Raw genomic sequence first — 19,039 nt, 5'->3', positions numbered from 1 at the left:
ATAGTGCAGTGCTTAACCCCTTGCGCCACCAGGGAGGCCCTGGTGTCTCCGTCTTACCTGTTGAAGGGGCATGTATGTAGCTGCTCTACCCTAGAGGATTAATGGATCGTACGCTTAACTCAGTTCTCAGCTATATCTGAATACTCTTTTTGTTGGATTTTAGAGTACTGTGAAATTGTGTTTAACTGACTCAAGTCAGCTGTGGCTGGCAGTGTGGCTCATCCAGTTAGCACGTGCGGAGTCCTTCTGTGCCCCACAACACGCAGAGTCCATTTCATTCATTCATCCCTTCACCTGACTCTTACAAGATGTAGATTTAGACCCATAGTTTTACTGATGAAGAAACTGAGATTCAGAGAAGGTTAATAACTTTCCCACTGTTAATGAAAAGTCCTGGTATTACAGAGTCCAGCTGTTACCCACAACACTCTGAAGGTCTCAGTGCCACCAGATATGAGAGAATTGCTACTACATGGTGTCCCAGAAGGCAGTTGCCTTGTCTTTTTTTTTTATTTAAAGATTTATTTATCTATGCATACAAGATCTGGGGTATAGACCAGAGGTGTGGTGGGGGGGGTGAGAGGATTCACCAGAGACAGAGTGGGGAGCAGCACAGGTGGATTTATTGAAATACACTGCTGAGGGGAGCAGCTGGTGAGACAGGAGAGGTCTGCTGCGCCATGTGGGTTGTTTCCTGGCCGGGCCAGGGATCAAATTTATGCTACAGTAGCTGGCAATAGCTTGATAGGGATGTGTCTTTAACCCCTGTGCTACCAGGGAGGCTCCCCCCACCCTTGTCTTTTTACTGTGCATGGTCTCCCTCTTGCTCTGAGACAGAGCCTTGAACTTTAGGCATCCAGCACACATACCTTAGCCGATTTTATCCCAGTTATGCTGGAGAGGGAAGTGCTGTTTAATGATCTGCTGAAGCCAATCAGACAAATCCAGGTGGACCTTCCCAAGTTAGAAATGGAGATTTGTTTTCTTTGTAAGGAGATGATAGGACATGGTAGAAAAAGCCACCTCCTGGCAAAAGTTACATTGGAGGCCACATGTTTAGATTTGAATCTGAGTTCTGTCACTTTCTGCATGACCTTGAGTCATTGGCTATAGGTTCTTAATTCCCTCACCAGGTAGGCAGGCGTGATTACAGACCCCCATTGGTTACTGAGAACAGTAAGTGGGGCCATGTCAGAAAAATGCCTGGCACAATAGGAAAAGCTTATGTTTTCCTTCCATTCCTGACCCTGAGTGAATATGGCATTTAGGACTCCAGACATTGCAGAAAAACAGAAGATTCAGGGTTTCTTTGAGCCGTGGGTGGTGGGGGTGGAACTCTCAGAAGACTAACTCCATAGAGAGTTTTCATTTTTTTTAAGCAGGACAATCAAGTAAGGTGTAAAAAAGCTGGGAGCTGAGGTGGGGCAGCCATGACCTATGTGTCGTGCTCTGGTCTTGAAGGCATGAGGGGGGTCAGTGTTGGGAGAACAGCTTAAGGACCAAGAGCAGTCAGGGGTCATTCTGATCCTCCCCCAAATGGACAGGAACACTGCGGACACACCCCCCACTTGTGTGTGAGCAAGTTACGGAGCGCGGAGCACGGAGACAGGAATGACAGTGCCTCTCCCTCGCTGATGTGACCATGACACATGTGTGCCCGCGCTGGGCCTCAGTTTATTCTCCCACAAAGCAGGAGTCATGCCCCTCCCAATGTAGTCTTGAAGTAGGAAGGGATTCATTAAGTTTTATGGTTTGATAATAAGCTCCTGCATTTATAATGAGACTCCTGGGAGACCGAAGCTGGGTCCCCAGCTATGCACTGGGCGAGATGGAATGCTACCCCCACCGGCCTCTGCCAGCCACATGGCAGCCCACGGTCTCTATTAAGCTCCTTCTATGTGCCAGACGTCCTTGTCTAGGATCAGGTATGTTCAAGGCAAGGTCCAGGCCCTCACAGAGCTGACAGTGCAGTTCAGAAAGCAACACTGAATGTGGAAGGCAGATAACACAATGAGAGATGTGATTTTTCCTTGAAATCTTGTGATTAAGGCGTCTAACCCAGTGCCTGGGCCGGAGTGGATGTCGATCAGCCCCAGTTCCCCCTTGTTTGTGAATATATGAGTTATCACACGCAAAGCTGGCCTTGCAGTGGGCGCAGCGAGCGATACATAGAAGACACTAGTGCTATGGAAGGGGTGACTGACCGCGACGATCAGGAGGAAGGCCAGTGAGCGCCGCAGCTCAGAGGAGGCGTGTGGGTTGCTAGGGGGGTTTCCATGAGGAACATCGATTGTGCTGGGCTGAAGGATGAGTTCAGTTTGAAAAGGCCCAGAGAAGGACTAATATCATTCATGGTCTCGGAGGAGACATTGTGCGTGCGGGGTTATGAGCTCAGACCTTGGGGTCAGACCTGGGTTTGGATCCCGGCCCTACCCCATACTGGCTCTGTGACCCTGGGCAAGTTCTACAGTCTTTCCAAGTCTTTTTTTCCTGACATGTAAATTGGGAGTAATGATAGCCCCAACTTCATAGCAATGTTGTGAGAATTAAATGAGATAATCCAGAGTTCTTATCACAGTCTGTCAACAAATGTCAGCTTTTGTCATCATGTCATTACTTCCTACTCAGACCCACCTACTTACCTTAGCTCCAAAGACCCTTTGTTATCTGGCTACCGCCTGTCTGCTGTGACTTCCTCACATGCGCCGCGTTCTGTTATTGCAGATCACTCACGGACTCTTGGTCATTTTGTGGTGTTTTGCGCATCGAGGTATTTGCAGAGTCTGTCTGCATCGCTAAAACATGACCATCTTCCCCTCCTTTATTGCCTTTTCCTGACTCCCCCCTGCTTTGATGTTTAAGGCTAAATCCTGTAGCATTTCTTCCAGGAAGCCTTTCTTGACTCCCCGAAGGATGAGAAGTTACCTCCCCGGGGTCCCACAGTGCCCCGCCTGTCGCTTTCACAGCAGTGCTGTCTGCACGCGCCCTTGGGGTGCTTGTCTGCCGGGTCCCTGGATAGAAACTGTCTGTTTATTTTTATAGCCTGAGTTCTTAGCTTAGAGCTTGATATTTAGTTGTTCTACTGGTAAATGGTCAAATGAAAAGCTCATTATATCTAACATTATATATAACATGTTACTATGTAGGTCCTGATTTAAGGGCTTTACATGTTTTAACTTATTTAATCATCATAGAAACCCTATGAGTTAGGTGCTATTTCTGTCTACGCTTTATAGATGAGGAAACTGAGGCTCCTAGAAATTAAATAACTTTCCTAATGCCACACAACTGTATGTGTGGGGCCAGGCTTTACGCCAGGGCTGTGTGCTCCACAGTCTGTGCTTTACCACGGCACGGGGAGATTTTTAATGGGATGTTTATTGACCATCCAAGACAAGAAGAGACACTCACCATACATCAGAGTGCCATGAACACATATCACATGCATTGGTAAATGTGTGGAGACGCGTGGGGGGCGATGCAGATCTTGCCACACTCAGTCACGAAAGGTTAGCTGGAGAAGGTGGAATTTTATCTATTGTGAATTGGAGGCAGCACATGCCTCAGCTGGGAAGGAGATGATCTCTTTGGGGTATAATGGAGTAGAAAACATGGAGTCAGGAGGAAGAGGAGTGTATGGGTGGGGAAGCTCGATTTGCCCAGACGTTTTGAGCGCCTGTTACATGGTCAACACACGGGCGGTGGCCTGTGCTCAGGAGCCGGTGGTCTCACCAACTCTCAGAAGATGAGTTTAGTTAAAAAGGACGGCAGGGGAGGGGCCTCCCCGGTGGCGCAGCGGTTGAGCGCTGGGCTGCGAAGCTGCCCGCGGCCTCTGCAGCGCCGGTTTGATCCCCGTCCAACGGGTGAGGGTCCCACATGGCGCGCAGACCTCTCCTGCCGCCCGCTGCTCCCCTCAGCAGTGTGCTTTGTCTGTCTGCCTGTTCTGCTCCCCTCTCTGGCTCTGGTGAATTCTCTCACCCTCCCGCGCTTCTGACTGTACCCAGTGCTTGTATAAATAAATAAATCTTAAAAAAATTTTTTAAAAATAATTAAAAAAAAAAAAAGGATGGCGGGGGAGGGCTTAGATTGATGGCATGAACGGAAGGACAGAGTTGAAACTGAGAATGAGAAGTGAGGGGCCTCCCCGATGGTGCGAGGGGTTAAGACGCAACACTATGAAGCTATCTGCAGTCACTGTAGCGCGAGTTCAGTCCCCAGCCAGAGGACTCTCTCTCTTACCCGCTGCTCTCTGCAGCAGACCTCTCCTGTCTTGCCTGCTGCTCCCCTCAGCAGTGTACCTTGGTCAATCCACCTGTTCTGCTCCCCACTCTGTCTCTGGTGAATCCTCTCACCCCCGCATCTCTGGCCTGCACCCCTGCTCTTGTACGCATCAATAAATCTTTACAAAAAAAAGAGAGAGAATGAGAAGTGAGAGTTTGCTGAGAGAGAAGCAGCATATAAAGAAAGTGATTTGGGCTGTAGCACAAAAGGCAGGTGATAGGTGAGAGAGCCCAGAATGGCACGGGTCGAGGTGAGCAGGTGGAGACGTGTGTCCCCCGTTCCCTGCCCCCAGTAACCAAGGACTGAACAAAGGATCTGGTGGTGGGAGAGGAAGTCAGAGGGTCAGTCAGTTACTTGTTATAAGCACCTGTCTACGATTCAGGGGCAGGTAAGGCACAGCCCTACCCGCAAGAAGCAGGTGTTCTAGTTGTGAGTAGAGGGAGCGCGCAGGAAAAGTCACTGTGTGGGACACATTCCGTTTGTGCTAACGTCATGGCGTCATGACCAGGTATTTTCTTTTTTGTCGCTTCACCCACCTGGTCTTCATTTCCAAGCTCACCTCATGGTCTAGAACAGATGCTGAAATTCCACCATTACCTCTGCTTTCCAGCCGGTTGGAAGCAGAAAGGGGGAAAGAAGGGCCCTCCCTTTAGTGACACCTTTGAGGAGTTGTACGCGGCGCTTCTGCTTGCACCCCGCGTGGGCACACCTGGATGCAAGGGAAGACGAGGATATATTAGTTCTGGGTTCCAAGTGCTCAACTGAATATTGGGGGTTCATCCCTAAGGAAGATGAGAGATTGGGGTCTTTGCAGATGACAGTGTTTGGAGCTCAGAAGATGGCGGCTATTTTAGGTTGAGTAGTCACAGAGCTGTTGGACCCTGAGTCAGGCCCAGGTAGGGATTCAGAAGATTGGGGGAGTGTCAGTTTCAAGCCAATCCTATGGCAGAGTGGCTGTTCCAGGACAGGATAGGGCTGGTCAGAAATGTTGGGGTATTTGGGGGATAATCTTACCACTGAAGTTTGTTCTTATTTTAAGATGCTAAGAACAATAAGGCCAACGGGTTTGGGTTTTCTTGTGTCCATGATAAGGGGTCAGAGGAGCGTTCTGAATTGAGAAGAAACATGGTCTGTCTTCTGGAAGTTAAGTGATTTCATCCATGTGCAGATTGGAGGGGTGGGAGGTTTGGAACTAGGAGTGCCAGCTGGGTTCGTCTCGGATTAATGGGCTGTGGTCTGGGAAGAAGATGCCCTCTGTGGGATGTCACCTCAGAAATCGTGTGTCCTCTGAGAGGTAGTGCTGCTTATTACCACTTTCCAGGCGGGAGGATACTGTATGAAGAGAAGGGAGGCCCTTAGTCTGCTGGCTGCTGGAAGGGTATGAGGCTCTGCCCCAGGACTCCCTTTGCTTTGGAAAGCCTGCTGCCCCCAGCAGAATAGTTTCCGTTCTGTGTCAGTGGGGAGTGCTGGGTCTCGCTAACCGCGAGGAGGGGCTCAGGAGCCAGGAGCCAGATCAAGTTGCTGCGCTGGTGGCTTTTTAGCTAGGTCCTGGGGCCTTAGTTGGGAAGGGCTGATGGGTTCTATCTGAGATTATATGCTTTCTGACTGAGTAGCCAGAAGGGGGTGGTCCTCAGCCAGGATCCGGGGGCCAGGTTACCTGCAGAAGTCATCTGACACCAGGTGTGAGGCCAACAGTGTGGCAGGGGGACAGGGCCAACTTCTTTTGCCTTCTCGGGCTGTAGTGGAGGAGTCCCCTGGGGCCCTCAGGGGTATCGTTAGATTTGGGTAAAGTCACCTCTTTGTTTGATGCTGACCTTCTAGGGCCCTCCTTCATCAGACTCCCCTGGCATGAGCTGCAGAGCTCAGCCTGAGACATCTGGAGAATCCATCTCTTTTTCCTCCAGGCTGCTCAGGGACTTGGCCCGTAACTGCTCAGCAAGTCATTTCTGGTTATAGAGTCATCAGTGACCACAGAAGCACGTTCTCCAGACGGGACTTAGAGCCTGTGAAAGCTGACTTTCCCCTGGCAGCTTGTCCCCAAAGTGATAGCTTCAATTAAAGAAAAACAGAAAGCCAGACATCAGCCACTACAGTCGCGTCTGTCGAGGAGCACCCACTTTCTCATGCATTTTGTCATGAGGTACCCCAGCAACTTTCTCAAGAAGTCTAATAGGGTAGTTCGAAGCCTATAGGAAACTGTGTGTGTGTGTGTGTGCGCGCGCGTGTATAGTTGTGTTGCACTCATGAGCTCCTCTGATAGGGTCACAGATGGAAGTGGCAAGGAGCAGATGGGGCGCTGGCTGCACCGTTGAGGCTGTGGGATTTGACGGCAGCAGAACTGGGGGCCCAGGGCCTGGGCAGGCAGGGACTGCTGCCACCTACCCCTTCCTATCCTCGCACTCAGTGTGCAGGGGGCTGGCTGTAGTGCCCACCCCCATCCCATCACGGAGGAGGCTACCTCTCCCTCCTGCCAAGTGTCAACAACTGTTGCTGTGATTTCCTTTCCACTGCAGGATACCGTTCCTCTCCCAGAGCCTTTCACAGTTGACTCGAGCTCATTCCAGGCTGTCTGTCTCGAGTTATCTCTCCAAACCTGAGCTTGAAAAGAAGATGAAAGGGAGGGAGTTGAGGAGAGCAGTCTCCAGCTTCGTCTCCCAGCTTGGCAGCAAAGCCAAACCCAGCCTAGGTGCAGTGAGATCTGGCCACCAGTCTGGTCTGTTTCTTCCCCTGCGCTGACTCCCACCAATCACGGGGCTGGGGAAAAGTGTGGGTGTTTGGAGGGACTGCTGTGCTTCCCATGTCTGGACCTTCTTAATTTTAGCGCCTGGATCTTTGATCATACTCTGATTCTTTGGTGTCCTCTTGACAGCATTGTAGTTTTGGAGGGGAATTAGGAGGAGCTGCGCTGAAACAACGAGATAAACAAACTGACGCAGAGGCGGCGGCAACTCAGGCAGTGTGGGCTGCCTGCCTGCCTGCCTGCCTGCCTGCCTGCCTGCCTGCCGGCCGTCTGGGCGGGCTGGGTGGAGGACTCCCGCCCTGCGCACTGGCCAGCTGGCTTGTGTTAAAGTGCTGGCTGAAAATAACTCTCATTGTCTGGGAGCTGCTACTGCAGCAGGCTGGCTGTGGCTGCCAAGGGGGCTATGGCAGCAGAGCTGGTCCCTCCCACCTCCTTGGGCTCTTGCCCTTTGGGAGCAGTGCCCAGCCGGGTATGGCTGTGCCCACTGCCCACCAGACACACGTGGAGCACAGGCTGGGCCACTCCTGATGCTCTGCCCTTTGGCAGCTGGGCATGGGCTTTTGTGCCGGGTAGTGCCTGATTTGTCGTTGACTTGGGGCAGGGTTTTCGGTTTGTGTGGGGGGACCCTGGTGGGACTCCAGGGCTGCAGCTCCTCCTGGGCTCCTGGACCTATGCCTCTTGACCACTGTCTACCTCCGCCCCCTGTATAGTGGACTCATCCAGAGAGAGGACTTGGTGGCAGCTGTGGCCAGAGACTCAACAGCATGTGGTTCCCCGGGACAGCCTCATTGCATCTCTGGAAAGTTCTAAATTCCTCTTTCCAGGGCTCCTCACTCCCATGGACTGAGCTCGGGGGCTGGGGCTGCCACAGTTGCGAGAAGTGTCCAGTGCTGGGGACTTGGTGGGGAGGTGGTTCTGAGAGGGAAAACAGTAATAAAACCGTGACTCACAATCTGTATTTGCTCACAATAAACAGCCCCTACTGCCTTCCTGAAACCTCCAGAATCCCCTTTGCAGAAAGGCTTCAGACCTCTCTGCCTGTCTCTCAGAGGAGCTACGCTGTTTTGTCTCTTCCTGTAATGTGATTGGCTGGGACCAACAGAAATGGCCAGGAAATTTTGGTGGTTCCTATTTCTGTTTGTTGGGTTTTCCCCCAGGCCTGGCCCAAGGAGACCAACAGAGTTGGGGCAAGTCCCAGAGTAGGGCTTATGGCTTTGAAGGAAACTCCAGCCCCCCCAGCATTTCCCTTCCCTTCCCCTGCAGTGGGAAGGAAATGAGGAGGGGCTCGTGGCCGGGGGCGCAGAGCAGGAAAGGCAACCTCTCCAGCCAGGCCCCCCAGTGCCCTCAGCTGCGAGGGAAGGAAGCCTCGGTGGAGGGGCTGGGCCCTTGTGCCCCCAGAACCCGGGGGTGAGGGGGAGACAGCCACTGAGCAGGGCTCTCTGCCTGACTCAAGCTAGCAGTGCTGGAAGATGGCCAGAGGCAGCCCCAGATGCCAAAGGGCAGGTCCTCGGGATGTCCCCAGTTACACGGAACTTCAGGAGGAAGCGGAACTGGGAAGAACAGCCACCATGTTCACACACAGATGGACAGTTTGTCATCTGCTCCACACGCGCCCTGAGTGAGATTATCTCGCCTGAATGAGGAGTTCACAGGTCTAGTAACGCTGAAGAGCGCAGAGTTGGTCTTGCACTTTGACTCCACGTCCAGGATCCTCTGCCCTGGGATAGCTGTGCCTCCTTCCTCTTCCACAAGGGTCTCAGCCAGGAGTTGGCAAGAGCTCCGCTCAGCCTCCCAGAGCCCACAGGCTCGGTGGGACCACTGGAGGAAAATGTCAAGGAAACAGACCTCTGACAGAGCCCAGCACCGCGTCGGGCCTGCTCCCTGACCATCTCTGGAACTCAGGAAGTTGTCTTTCCTCAGGGAGAGCACTTCCTCAGGACACAGGAGCCCTGTGGACTGCTGCATGGGTGGGGGGCAGAAGGCCTCCCTTGTCTGGCAGAGGGACACTTGCCCTGGCCAGGCCCTGCCCCCTTGGCAGTGGCTTCCACCCCAAGCCAGTGCTAGCTCTGGCTTATAAGAGTGCTAGCTCTTTCCCCACTTCCCTCCCCACTGGCTTTAGCCCCAGTGAGCAGGGAAGGCTGGCATCACTGTGGTTTGGAAAGTGCCACCCAAAGCTCTAGACTGGAGGACTTAGGCCTGTGGTCAGAGCTGATTCATGCTTCTGTCACCAGTTTCCATGCTCCAGGGATCTAGCCCTCCTGGGCATCCAGGGTTGGGCCAGGTGCCCAACGTGCGTCCTTCCTGTTCTTAAGCTAGGGCTCCCAAGAGGGGTGATTTTGCTCTTTCTCTGAAAGAGATGGGGCCCCCAGATATTCCCTCCCCATTTTACATGGTGGCCACAGCAGCTGATGGTGGGTGGCTGAGGGAGGAAGTTGGTGTCGATATCTGCTAAGGAGAGATAGGCTCTCTCCTGCCCTGCCCAGCCTCTTTCTTCTGGGGGAGACAACAGAAAACCATGGCATGGACCTGGGAGAGACGGGCGGGTGGCAGGATGCACTACTCTCTCTGGGTTCAACTGGCAGTGTCCTGGCCCCGGTTAGGTGGGAGACCTTGCTCCAGGCTCACCTTTAGCCTTTGGGTTCCTGTTTTGTTGTAGACTCCCACCCTTCGCTGTCTGCCATCCACAGGCATGCTGAGATTGGACCTTAGCAAAGTAGGGCCGGAGAGAACATTCTGGGTGTGAAGTTGCTCACCCAGCCATCCGCACTGTGTCGTAGTTGGGAGGATTCTGCTAGCCCGTTTCCTGAGGAAGTGCAGGTAGATTCAGAGGCAGCAGAAACTCTGGCCAGAGGTGTGATATCATGGTCTCTTCCCCTAATTTCCTTCTTTCTGCTGCCCCACTCTGCTCTGCTAATTTAAATTCTTGCATTTCAAACAAGGCAGAGCCTTCTACCCTACTTCCTTCTATTTACAGCCACAGTGACCCCGTGTCCAGCCAGGTGCCGGATCCATAGCTTGGGGTGGGGACATCTTAACCATAAGGTGCCATCAACTTACCTCTACTGGGTGTCTGTCACGGTGTAAGACCCTCTTAGAGGTGTGGGGGCCCGATGGGCGTGCAGCGAGTTACATGTGTGTGGAGATGCATCACGAAGAGAGACATGTACAAATAACGTGTTTTCTTTCAGTGTCTTAGAAATGAGAGGGCTCACTTCCAGGATACTCCTGCTTCTGGAGAAGTGCAGGGCCTGTGTGGCTCCTGGGGACCCTGGGCACGCCTGATTCACATCCCCAGGGCTGGGAGGAGTGGGCCCAGGAAAACCACACAGTCATGCTTGGGCTACCAGGAGCTGAGCCATGCCTGAGCAGTCGTTAGAGGCGAGGCGGCCCTCCAGGTGGTCTGCAGGAGCTGGGGGAAGGGCTGGATTTGTGGGAGGTCTTGCGGGCTATCAGACAGTTGTCATACTTCAGAGAGGAGATCGCCTTTGATTCAGAATGTCGGGGGCAGGGTGGGTGCGAGGACCTGATTAAAATGTAAGTCTGCCTTCAGGGGCAGGGCCTGTGACTTGCAGCAGAGGTCACCAGCTGGTCAGACGAGAGCCTTGACTGGCCTGTGTGGGGCTTCCACTCACTCTCTCACTTACACTCTTATTCTTTTAACAAACTGTAGTGAACAGAATAAAGTGACTCCTGGTCTGTCTTAGTGCAGGTTAGAGTGTCTCAACGGAAGCCTGTACTGTGTCTTAATAGCTGGGAGGTGTGTCATAAATAATTTGCTACTAATAATTAAAACACTGAAATTATATATATTATTTCCTAAGGAAGACTGAAGTGTTGTCTTTATGCTAATGTCCTCATTGTCATGGGGAAAAGAGAGCAAGATGTCGTGTCTCCACAGGCTGCAGGGCACTCGGACTTCACCTGGGGTGCGCTTGATACAGGAACACTGTCCACCTCTCAGACCTTGGGGGCGGGGCAGGTCAGAAGCTGCTGCTTTGTGAAATAAGCCAGAAGGAAAAAAAGATAAATACTAGATGATCTCACTTATATGCAGAATATAGAGAAACCAAACAGAGGATCAGGAAAAAGACACAACCTGCAAGCTGACTGTAGATCTGAGGCCTGCAGCAGGGGAGGGGAGCGCACAGGGGACTCTGGTGGTGGTAGAATCACGGGGACTACACCTGAGGGAGAAATCAAATACTGTCCAATAATGAGCAATGACAGAAGAAAATAAATGAAGTAAAAAAAAAGTTGCTGCTTTAGCCCGGTGGCTTTCAAACTTGTTGGACCTGTCCCATGCTAAGAAACACATTTTAATGCATGACCTTTGTGCATATTCTGGATACGCGGAAAATACAAAAGAAACAAAAGCATGAAATATTATTTATATTCCCCACTGCCAGTGAATTCTGGTATCTTCTGTTTTAATCTGTTCATTTTCATTTAAAATAAACTGATGGCCTATGGTTGGGAGCCATCGATCCACCGGCCTGAACCTGAAATGAAGGGAGGCAGTTGACCGTCCTGTCCTGTCTCATCGGCGGGGTCAGGGTGAAACCTGAGGGTCCAGGAGGGGGAGGGTGCATGCAGCCTAGCCTTCTCCTTTGGGTGGGGCCCTTGGCCCGGTTGACCCAGACTCTTTCCCCAGAGTTCCATGAACCTGCCTCCTGACAAGGCCCGACTCCTGCGGCAGTACGACAATGAGAAGAAGTGGGATCTGATCTGTGACCAGGTATGGAGTGTGGGGCAGGGCCAGGGGGTGGAGGCTGGGTTTTGCGCTGGGCAAGGCAGCAGGGCCCGAGACTGCATTGATTGCAGCCCTGTGGTCCCTTGAGGAGCCCTGTTTTGGACTTGGCCTTAGTCCATGCTCATTTTCTGTTCCAAGAGGACTCTCCTCGCAGAGATAGTTGGCCCCAAAAGCTTGCCTAGCACCTGCAAAGAGCTGTCGTGATCCCTTCCCAATGGGCAGTGGCCTGCAAGAGGTGGGTGCAGGTCTGGGGCACAGGGTAGGCAGTCGAGGAGTTTGATTGTTTTCCCAGAAAAGCCTGTTTCTGCCTTTTCCTGGGGTGAGGGCTCTGCTGACAGGGTAACCCCAAGAACTGTTTCCCTCTCACTCTACCCCAGAATTGGCAAATAGCAGAGTTTTTCTCATAATCTTCAGGTCTTGGGGAGTGAGAAGCCCAGTCCCCTAGACACCCATTCCCAAATTTCAGAACATGCGGACAAGCGCTTCCTCTGCATGAGGGGTGTGAGAGCTGGAAGAGAATACAGAGACCATTACTTAGCTCAGTCGAGGCGGAACACATGCAGCTTGATGCTTTGCCTTGCACACATTTGAGGCTTGTAAGTCACGAGTCTCTGAAGTCAGACAGGCAGGTCTGCGGGGCAAAGAGTAGCTTTCACTTCCTTCCTGTGGGCTCCCCCAGCGCTGTGCTGCCGTGGAGCCTTGTCCTGAGCAACTGTCACGTCTCCTGCCTCCTCAGGCATGCTTGTGTGTCAGGAGCTGACATTAGACTTTAGAGATCCTAGTCCAGGTTCCTCCTTCTCCAGCAGGAGCTGGTCAGAGGGGCGAGCACCTGCTTGGGGGCTGAGAACAGTCTCCCTGTGGTACTGAGTTTCTTCAACTGCTAACCTCTCCTTCCTTCCTAGGTCACATGGTTTCAACTTGCAAACCTTTCTTTTTTCTTTCTTTCTTTTTTTCTTTCTTTCATTTTGTTTTTAGTTCTATTTGCTAACATTCTATCATTCTTCTGGACCCTTGCTGGCCTCTTCCTCCCCCAGGTCTTTAGCTATCTTAAGTGGGAAGGCCCTCACATACCAGAACTCCTGCATTGTCCCTGCATTTCCTCTAGAGTCAGATGGGGAGTTTGGGTCAAAATGAGGAGGGCTTAGTCTTGTTCCCCATGTAGAAGAGAGTCAATTTAAAAAAAAAAAAGATATTTATGCATTCAAGAACTGGGGTGTAGGCCAGAGGTGTGGGGGGTGAGAGGATTCACCAGAGACAGAGTGGGGAGCAGAACAGGCGGATCTACTGAAACACACTGCTGAGGGGAGCAGCAGGCGAGACAGGAGAGGTCTGCTGTGCCGTGTGGGTCAGCTCCCTGGCAGGGGACCGAATTCATGCCGCAGTGACTGGCGATAGCTTGAGAGCACTGAGACTTTAGCCCCTGCACCAACGGGAAACCCCAGAAGAGAGGGCCTGGGCATGGAGCAGAAAGTGTGTTTGCAGCCCTGAGCTATGTTAACAATTCCAGAGCAGTCCAGAACGACTTCAGGGTTCAGGACTGAAAAAGCTGCATTCTATTCTACAAAGCCAAGCTCCAGTCCCCTTGGCCTTCCTAACCCCCGTCCATCAGTTGGTCAGGCCGTGAACACTTCCCAGTTGTATTGGGTGCTGTTTACAGCCCTGTGATCTACCCCCTTCTTAGCAAGCAGTGGACTTTGAACATAATTTCTTGACACAGGAAGATGTTTTAGGGCTGGGAGCACTAACTAGGACAAGGGAAGATGGCAGCGGATGGGAAATACCCAGGAATTAGTCAAGGGTTTGGGGAATGTTAAGGTGACAAACAGGAGGCTGGGTCCCCTTACAGCAAAGCCTGACTGATCTGACTCACTCTCTTAGCACTGGGGATGCCTGTGTACACGTGTTTTTCCCTTACAGGAAAGATTCCAGGTGAAGAATCCTCCCCACACTTATATCCAGAAACTCCAGAGTTTCTTGGACCCCAGTGTAACCCGCAAGGTAAAGTGTGAGGCTGGGAGTCCGGTGGGGCCAAGCTTTGATTGGGGTGAGGTCTCTGCTTCTGAGCAGTGGGAGTTGATTTTCTGTGTTCGGAGCCTGGGCCCAGAGTGGCTGGCTGGTCATGGGGGGCAGGCCAATAACTGCCCTCTTGTATCCCTCCCTTTCCTTCTCTGTCCCTTTGGTAAAGTTGGATTGGGGGTCTCCATCTGTGACAGAAAATTTCCTGTTTACAGAAATTCAGGAGGAGGGTGCAGGAGTCCACCAAAGTACTGAGGGAGCTGGAGATCTCACTGCGGACCAACCACATCGGGTGAGTGGAACTGGGTCCTCAGAGCCTCTTCAGCTGGCCCAGGCCATTGCTGGCCCCAGAGGAGCTGGTGTCCTCTGAGGATGGTTTGCCGGCTTATCTCCCTACTTTGAGGCAGAGTTGTCCCTGTGACGGCTTCTGAGTGTTCCTTTTCACCCCCACACCCCCAGCCCTGCCACTGCTGAGTGGATGCTGCTGTGAACACAGGGCCTCTCCTGGGGTCCTCAGCCTGTGGCTTTGAGAGGGTGGTGTCTATTCCTGCAGTGGCTGAGAGTCTGGCTGTGGCCTGGGGCTGGGCCAAGGGAGGCCCGGGAAAGGCTGGAGATGGGGGAGCCTATTGTGTTGGGGAGCTGAGACCTAGTTCCTGAACTATTTGGTGCCCAGCTTGAACTAAGATTAATGTTAGCCCATGAACAGAAATAACGTCGTGAAACACCAGGGGAGAGGATCTAAGGGGGTGAGCAGGGGTTGAAAGTCTTCTGTATTCACGGGTGGCACTGCCCATCCATTGACAGGGCCCCTGGGAACTGCTGGAGTCCCTTTTTCCAGCTCTTGAATGGGAAACCAGGACTTAGTGAAGAGGGAGAGGGCTAACGTGTGAGGTACAGTGAAAGGAGACCATGGCCTCCATTTTATAAAACCATACCCAGCAAAGGAATCTGTGGTGAAAGTGACAGGGAGAGAGAAAGACAGACTGCCTGCCTGCCTGCGTGTGTGTGTGTGTGTGTGCATGTGTGCATGTGGGTCTGTGCGCACTCACACACACACGCACATACATACGAAGGTCTGAAGACATAGGATGGAGTATGCAGAGAGGCTGGAGACCTGCCTGAATATTGAGCACTCACATGAGTGAGAAGCTGGGCCTGGAGTGGGGGTGGCGGTCGGTGCCAGCCTGAGGGTCCTGTGTCCCGGAGAGCAGGGGTGGATAGCGCCTCGGGGCGTCGTCTGCCTTCGCCTCCTGCCAAGGTAGCCACTCACCAGTCTACTCCCTGCTGCGCCTCCTCAGCCTTACAGAGGCTGCTCTCTGTAGCCAGCTGCTGCAGCAGCAGTCACAAGGGAAATGGCGCAGGAGAGAACAGGAAAGGGACAGTTCCTGGCCTCGTTAGCTGCGCCAGCGTTGGCTTCCACACCTCATCTGTGAAGCAGACTTTGAAAGCTGGCTCGCTAGGAAGCATAACTGAGCCTACACCTTTATTTGGTGAAGCCTCACAGATGGGAAACTGGCAGGGCTTCCTCAGATGTCGGTCCGTCCCGCAGGCCGATGCTGTGTGTCAGGGCAGGAGTGACACCGGTGGCTGCTCCAAACCCTGCCACCGCGTTCCTTCGTAGGGACTTCCCTCCCTCAGGCACCCTTATCTTCCTTACAGGCCCTGCTCTGTGAGGACGGGGGTCTGCTCTTCTCAGGAAAGGGCTACTGAGAGTGTGTGACATTGTCCTCTACCTGGTGCCGGCCCCGCTGGCCACTGGCCAGGAGCCGGGCCAGAGCAGCAATGGTTCCCAGGCTCAGGAGCTGGCATACAAGTTAGAGGTCTAGACCTGGTTCTTGGTTCCCAGGGAACAGCCCTTGTCTGGCATTTTAGGAGCCGCTGTCATCTGAACTGTGACTTCTCCCGGTAGAGTTATGTGGGAGGGCAGGGATCCTTCCCGGATTTCTGGGCAGGAAGAGCTTGTCAGGCTGTCAGGCTGGGCTGTGGGTGCTGCAGAGTGGTAGCTGGCCAGGGCCAGGTGGAGAGAGGAGGGTCCTGCATAAGCCACCGCTTGGTTAGCCCCAGGCCTACAGAAACTGCAGGGGTAGCCGATGGGAACTCTGACCCTCGAGGGGCAGGCTGGGAAGTGAGATTCCAGAGCCTCTCCAGCTCCTCCTCTCCCTAGTTTGTATTGGTTTCTCGGCCTTGCATAAGTGCCCTTTAACCTCTCCTCAAAGTGTCAAGATCCCGAAAATAGCAGTGTAGACTCAGACAGGAAATGAGAAGGGGGTGGGGAGCTGGCGAGCAGACAGACAGGAAACGGGAGGCCTGGTCGCCCCCAGAGAGGAAGCTAACTTCAGGCAGCTCCGGTGTCAGTCAGCTTCAGCCGGAGCTGCTGCCAGCTCTCAGCTGGGCCTGGTGCTCCAACCCTGCAGCCCCGGGTGTGGCTGGCAAACATGGCGCTGGTTTTCCAGCTGTGGGGGAGAAGCAGCCCGCTAAGGGCTCTTGGGCACAGCTGGCCTGCAGAGGCCCCCCCCGATGGTCTAAGAGAATAGAAGAGTCAGGATTTCATCCTGAGAGTTTTCTGCTGCGGAATGAACCCATCCTATTACGGTCCTGAGAGTCACTCTTTACCTTCCCGGGACGGCAGCTCAACCCCAAGGCCTGGGTGGACAAACCTTCCTGCCTCCTTGGCCCGAGGGGCCCGAGTCCTCTCTCGGCTCTGGGCAGTCATTGCCATCGTGGATTTACTTGAGTTCCCGATTGTCCCCCCATCCCTTTCCTGTGGGGCCGAGCGCACCCTGACTAAACACAACCTCCCATACCCCCCTGTGTCCCCTTCTTGCCCAAATACCTTTCCTTGAACTTGGCGGGCAGCCCTTTGGCCTGACCTGCCTCTGTTCCGGTGCTCTGCGACCTTTCCTACCTGTGCTTCGACTGGGTTCTGTCGGGGGCCTGCTGGCCCGTCAGGCACGGCTCTGCGCAGGGTTTGCAGGGGATGCTCTTGAGCGCCGCCTCCCCCCCACCCCCGCCCAGCTCCTCCAGCGCTGGGCGCGGCCTGTGTCCCCGGCCCGTGCTAGATACCCGGGGTAGAGAAATGGCGGAGCTGGGGTCCTGGATCTTGAGGAGGGGGCTCCTGAAAACTCGTGTGGCTGATGTGGTACCTTCTCCCCCTCTCCTGCCATGGGTACCCTACCCGGGGGCTGCTCAGGCTGGTGACGTGACCATACCCGGGGCTGCTGTGGGTTTTGATCTTCAGAATGTTCTCAGCCCTTTGCTAAGTTCCTGAATCCAGGAGGGGTGCTGTGGGCTATAGACCCCCTGCCCTCCTCACCTTTAATCCACTTCGGTGGCTGCTCCACTTTCGTCTGCAGGTGGGTACGGGAGTTTCTGAATGATGAAAACAAAGGCCTGGACGTGCTGGTGGATTACCTGTCCTTCGCCCAGTGCTCTGTCATGTGAGTGTGCTGCCCTGGCGGGGGCGCGGGCCCCGGATGCGCTGGTTCTGAGTGATGAGGAGGGCGAGGTCACGGTGGCGAGGGCCAGTGAGAGGGCGCGGCGCAGGCAGCAGTGTGGGCATGGCCGGCAGCCCAGGGGTACTCGGGGTCTTTGAGAAATGCCAGGGGGCTGGCGGAGAAAGTCTTTTGGGGGAGCAGGAGGAGAGTAATGTGGAAAGAGGGTTCAGAGCCAGAACCCAGAGGATCCAAACTCCAGACTGTGAGCAGCCCAAGGGGAGGTCCTGGTTGCTGGGAGATGCCTGGGTGGAGGGCTGAGGCGTTGGGTCTCTAGGTGTGAGAGGGTTACCCCAGGTCACCCCAGGAGCAGGGAGCATGACCTTCGATCCAGACCGAAAGCGCAGCATTCAGGGGCCTCTCCAGCAGGCTGGGTGCCTGGAGGGACGAGAAGTAAAGTGGGGCAGCGCGGGGAACGGGGGCTTTCTAGGATGACAGCGGCTCTGTCCTGCCGACTGCTCCCCGTGTGGGAGCAGGACCCACGCTCCCGGGGGCGAGGATTAGGAGAGGACACGTGTGAGGCTCTTCCTAGTGCCGGCACAACCAAGCCTGTGCAACTGCTGTCACTCAAGGCGGTGCACGTTCCGGAATTCCCTCAGCTGCGGGGAGAGGGATTCGCGAGCACACTCCCGCTTGACACCCAAGATTGATGTCATTCCTAGCCAGAGAGCCTTCCTGGATCGCCCCGGACTTTCCCCAGATTAAGCCCTGGAAAGTCCGTCTTCCTGGGGAACCCCTCGGTCCCGGCCTCAGCCCTCGCCTAGACTCACTTCTCTTGCTACTGTCCTTGCCGCCCGCTGTTCTCCGTCCTCCAGGGGGGTCTCATTCCCTTAGGGATTCAGACTAGCGCCTCTCCTCTGTCCCCTGGTCCAGCTCACCCCCTGTTAAATCCAAGAGGGGCCCACTCCCCCTTCCTAGCCCTGCAGGAGTCATGCCTTGTGATCCTCCTGTCTCTTTAAAACCCGCTCCTTTTATAGACACAAAAAAGAAAAAGACTTGCTGATGTGATTGTTTTTTTTTAATTCAGAGCTCTTGTAGTAGAAAGATATAGATTATTTTTCCAAATAAGCCTATCTGTTTTGAAAAGCAAACAAATTCCAGCTGCTCTCAACCAAAATCCACGGGAGCCATGGCTCTGTAGTGTCAGGGCAGGGCCTCGAGGCTGCCTTTAAAAGACCCCAAGCACAAGGGCCTGAGTTCAGTCCCAGCCAGGGAGCTCCCCACATGGCGCTGCAGACCTCTCCTGCCGCCCGCTGCTCCCCTCAGCAGTGTATTCAGTCAGTCTGCCTGATCTGCTCCCCGCTCGGTCCCTGGTGAATCCTTTCACACACACACTCTGCCCCCTGTACCTCTGGCCTACACCCCAGTTCTTCTACACAAAAATAAATTAAATCTAAAAAAAATAAAACTAATTCATAACTTTTAAAAAAAGAAAGACCCCAAGGTGAGGGGGGAGGGCAGGGAGGGGGAGAGAGAGTGGGTGTTTGGGGAAGGTTGAGAGGAGAGGGGTGAAGCCGGATCGTGTTCGCGTGACGGCCTCTGTTGGGGTCTGTGTGTTCCGGAGCAGGGGATACTGCTGTTGACGGAGGGAGCGCTGGCAAGCTGTGGTCAGCGACAAGCCCCGTGTCTGCTTGAGCACCCCATTAAACATCTCCTGACTGGGCTTTGCTCCTGCTTCCTTTGGAACACTCGGGCACCTGCAGTGTATTTCCTACTGAGAAAGCCATGGCCTCTGCGCCCTTCACCCCCCAGGCTGCATGT

At 53.7% G+C, this 19,039-nt stretch overlaps 1 protein-coding gene across 3 annotated transcripts in view; it reads left to right on the top strand.

Moving 5' to 3' along the window:
- The window catches only part of FMNL3 (formin like 3), a gene marked incomplete at both ends in the record, with an annotated part of 48,520 nt that overhangs the window by 16,131 nt on the left and 13,350 nt on the right, over nucleotides 1-19,039 (top strand). For all 3 annotated transcript variants that reach the window (XM_084256332.1, XM_084256331.1, XM_084256330.1), the window contains 4 exons: nucleotides 11,673-11,756; nucleotides 13,689-13,769; nucleotides 14,003-14,079; nucleotides 17,141-17,224. In XM_084256332.1, the coding sequence (XP_084112458.1) occupies nucleotides 11,673-11,756; nucleotides 13,689-13,769; nucleotides 14,003-14,079; nucleotides 17,141-17,224 (326 nt within the window). The remainder of the gene's footprint in view (nucleotides 1-11,672; nucleotides 11,757-13,688; nucleotides 13,770-14,002; nucleotides 14,080-17,140; nucleotides 17,225-19,039) is intronic.

The sequence above is a fragment of the Talpa europaea genome (genome assembly GCF_964194135.1).
Source record: "Talpa europaea genome assembly, chromosome: 15".
NCBI classification, from domain to species: domain Eukaryota; kingdom Metazoa; phylum Chordata; class Mammalia; order Eulipotyphla; family Talpidae; genus Talpa; species Talpa europaea.
This window is presented reverse-complemented; position numbering and strand designations above follow the sequence as displayed.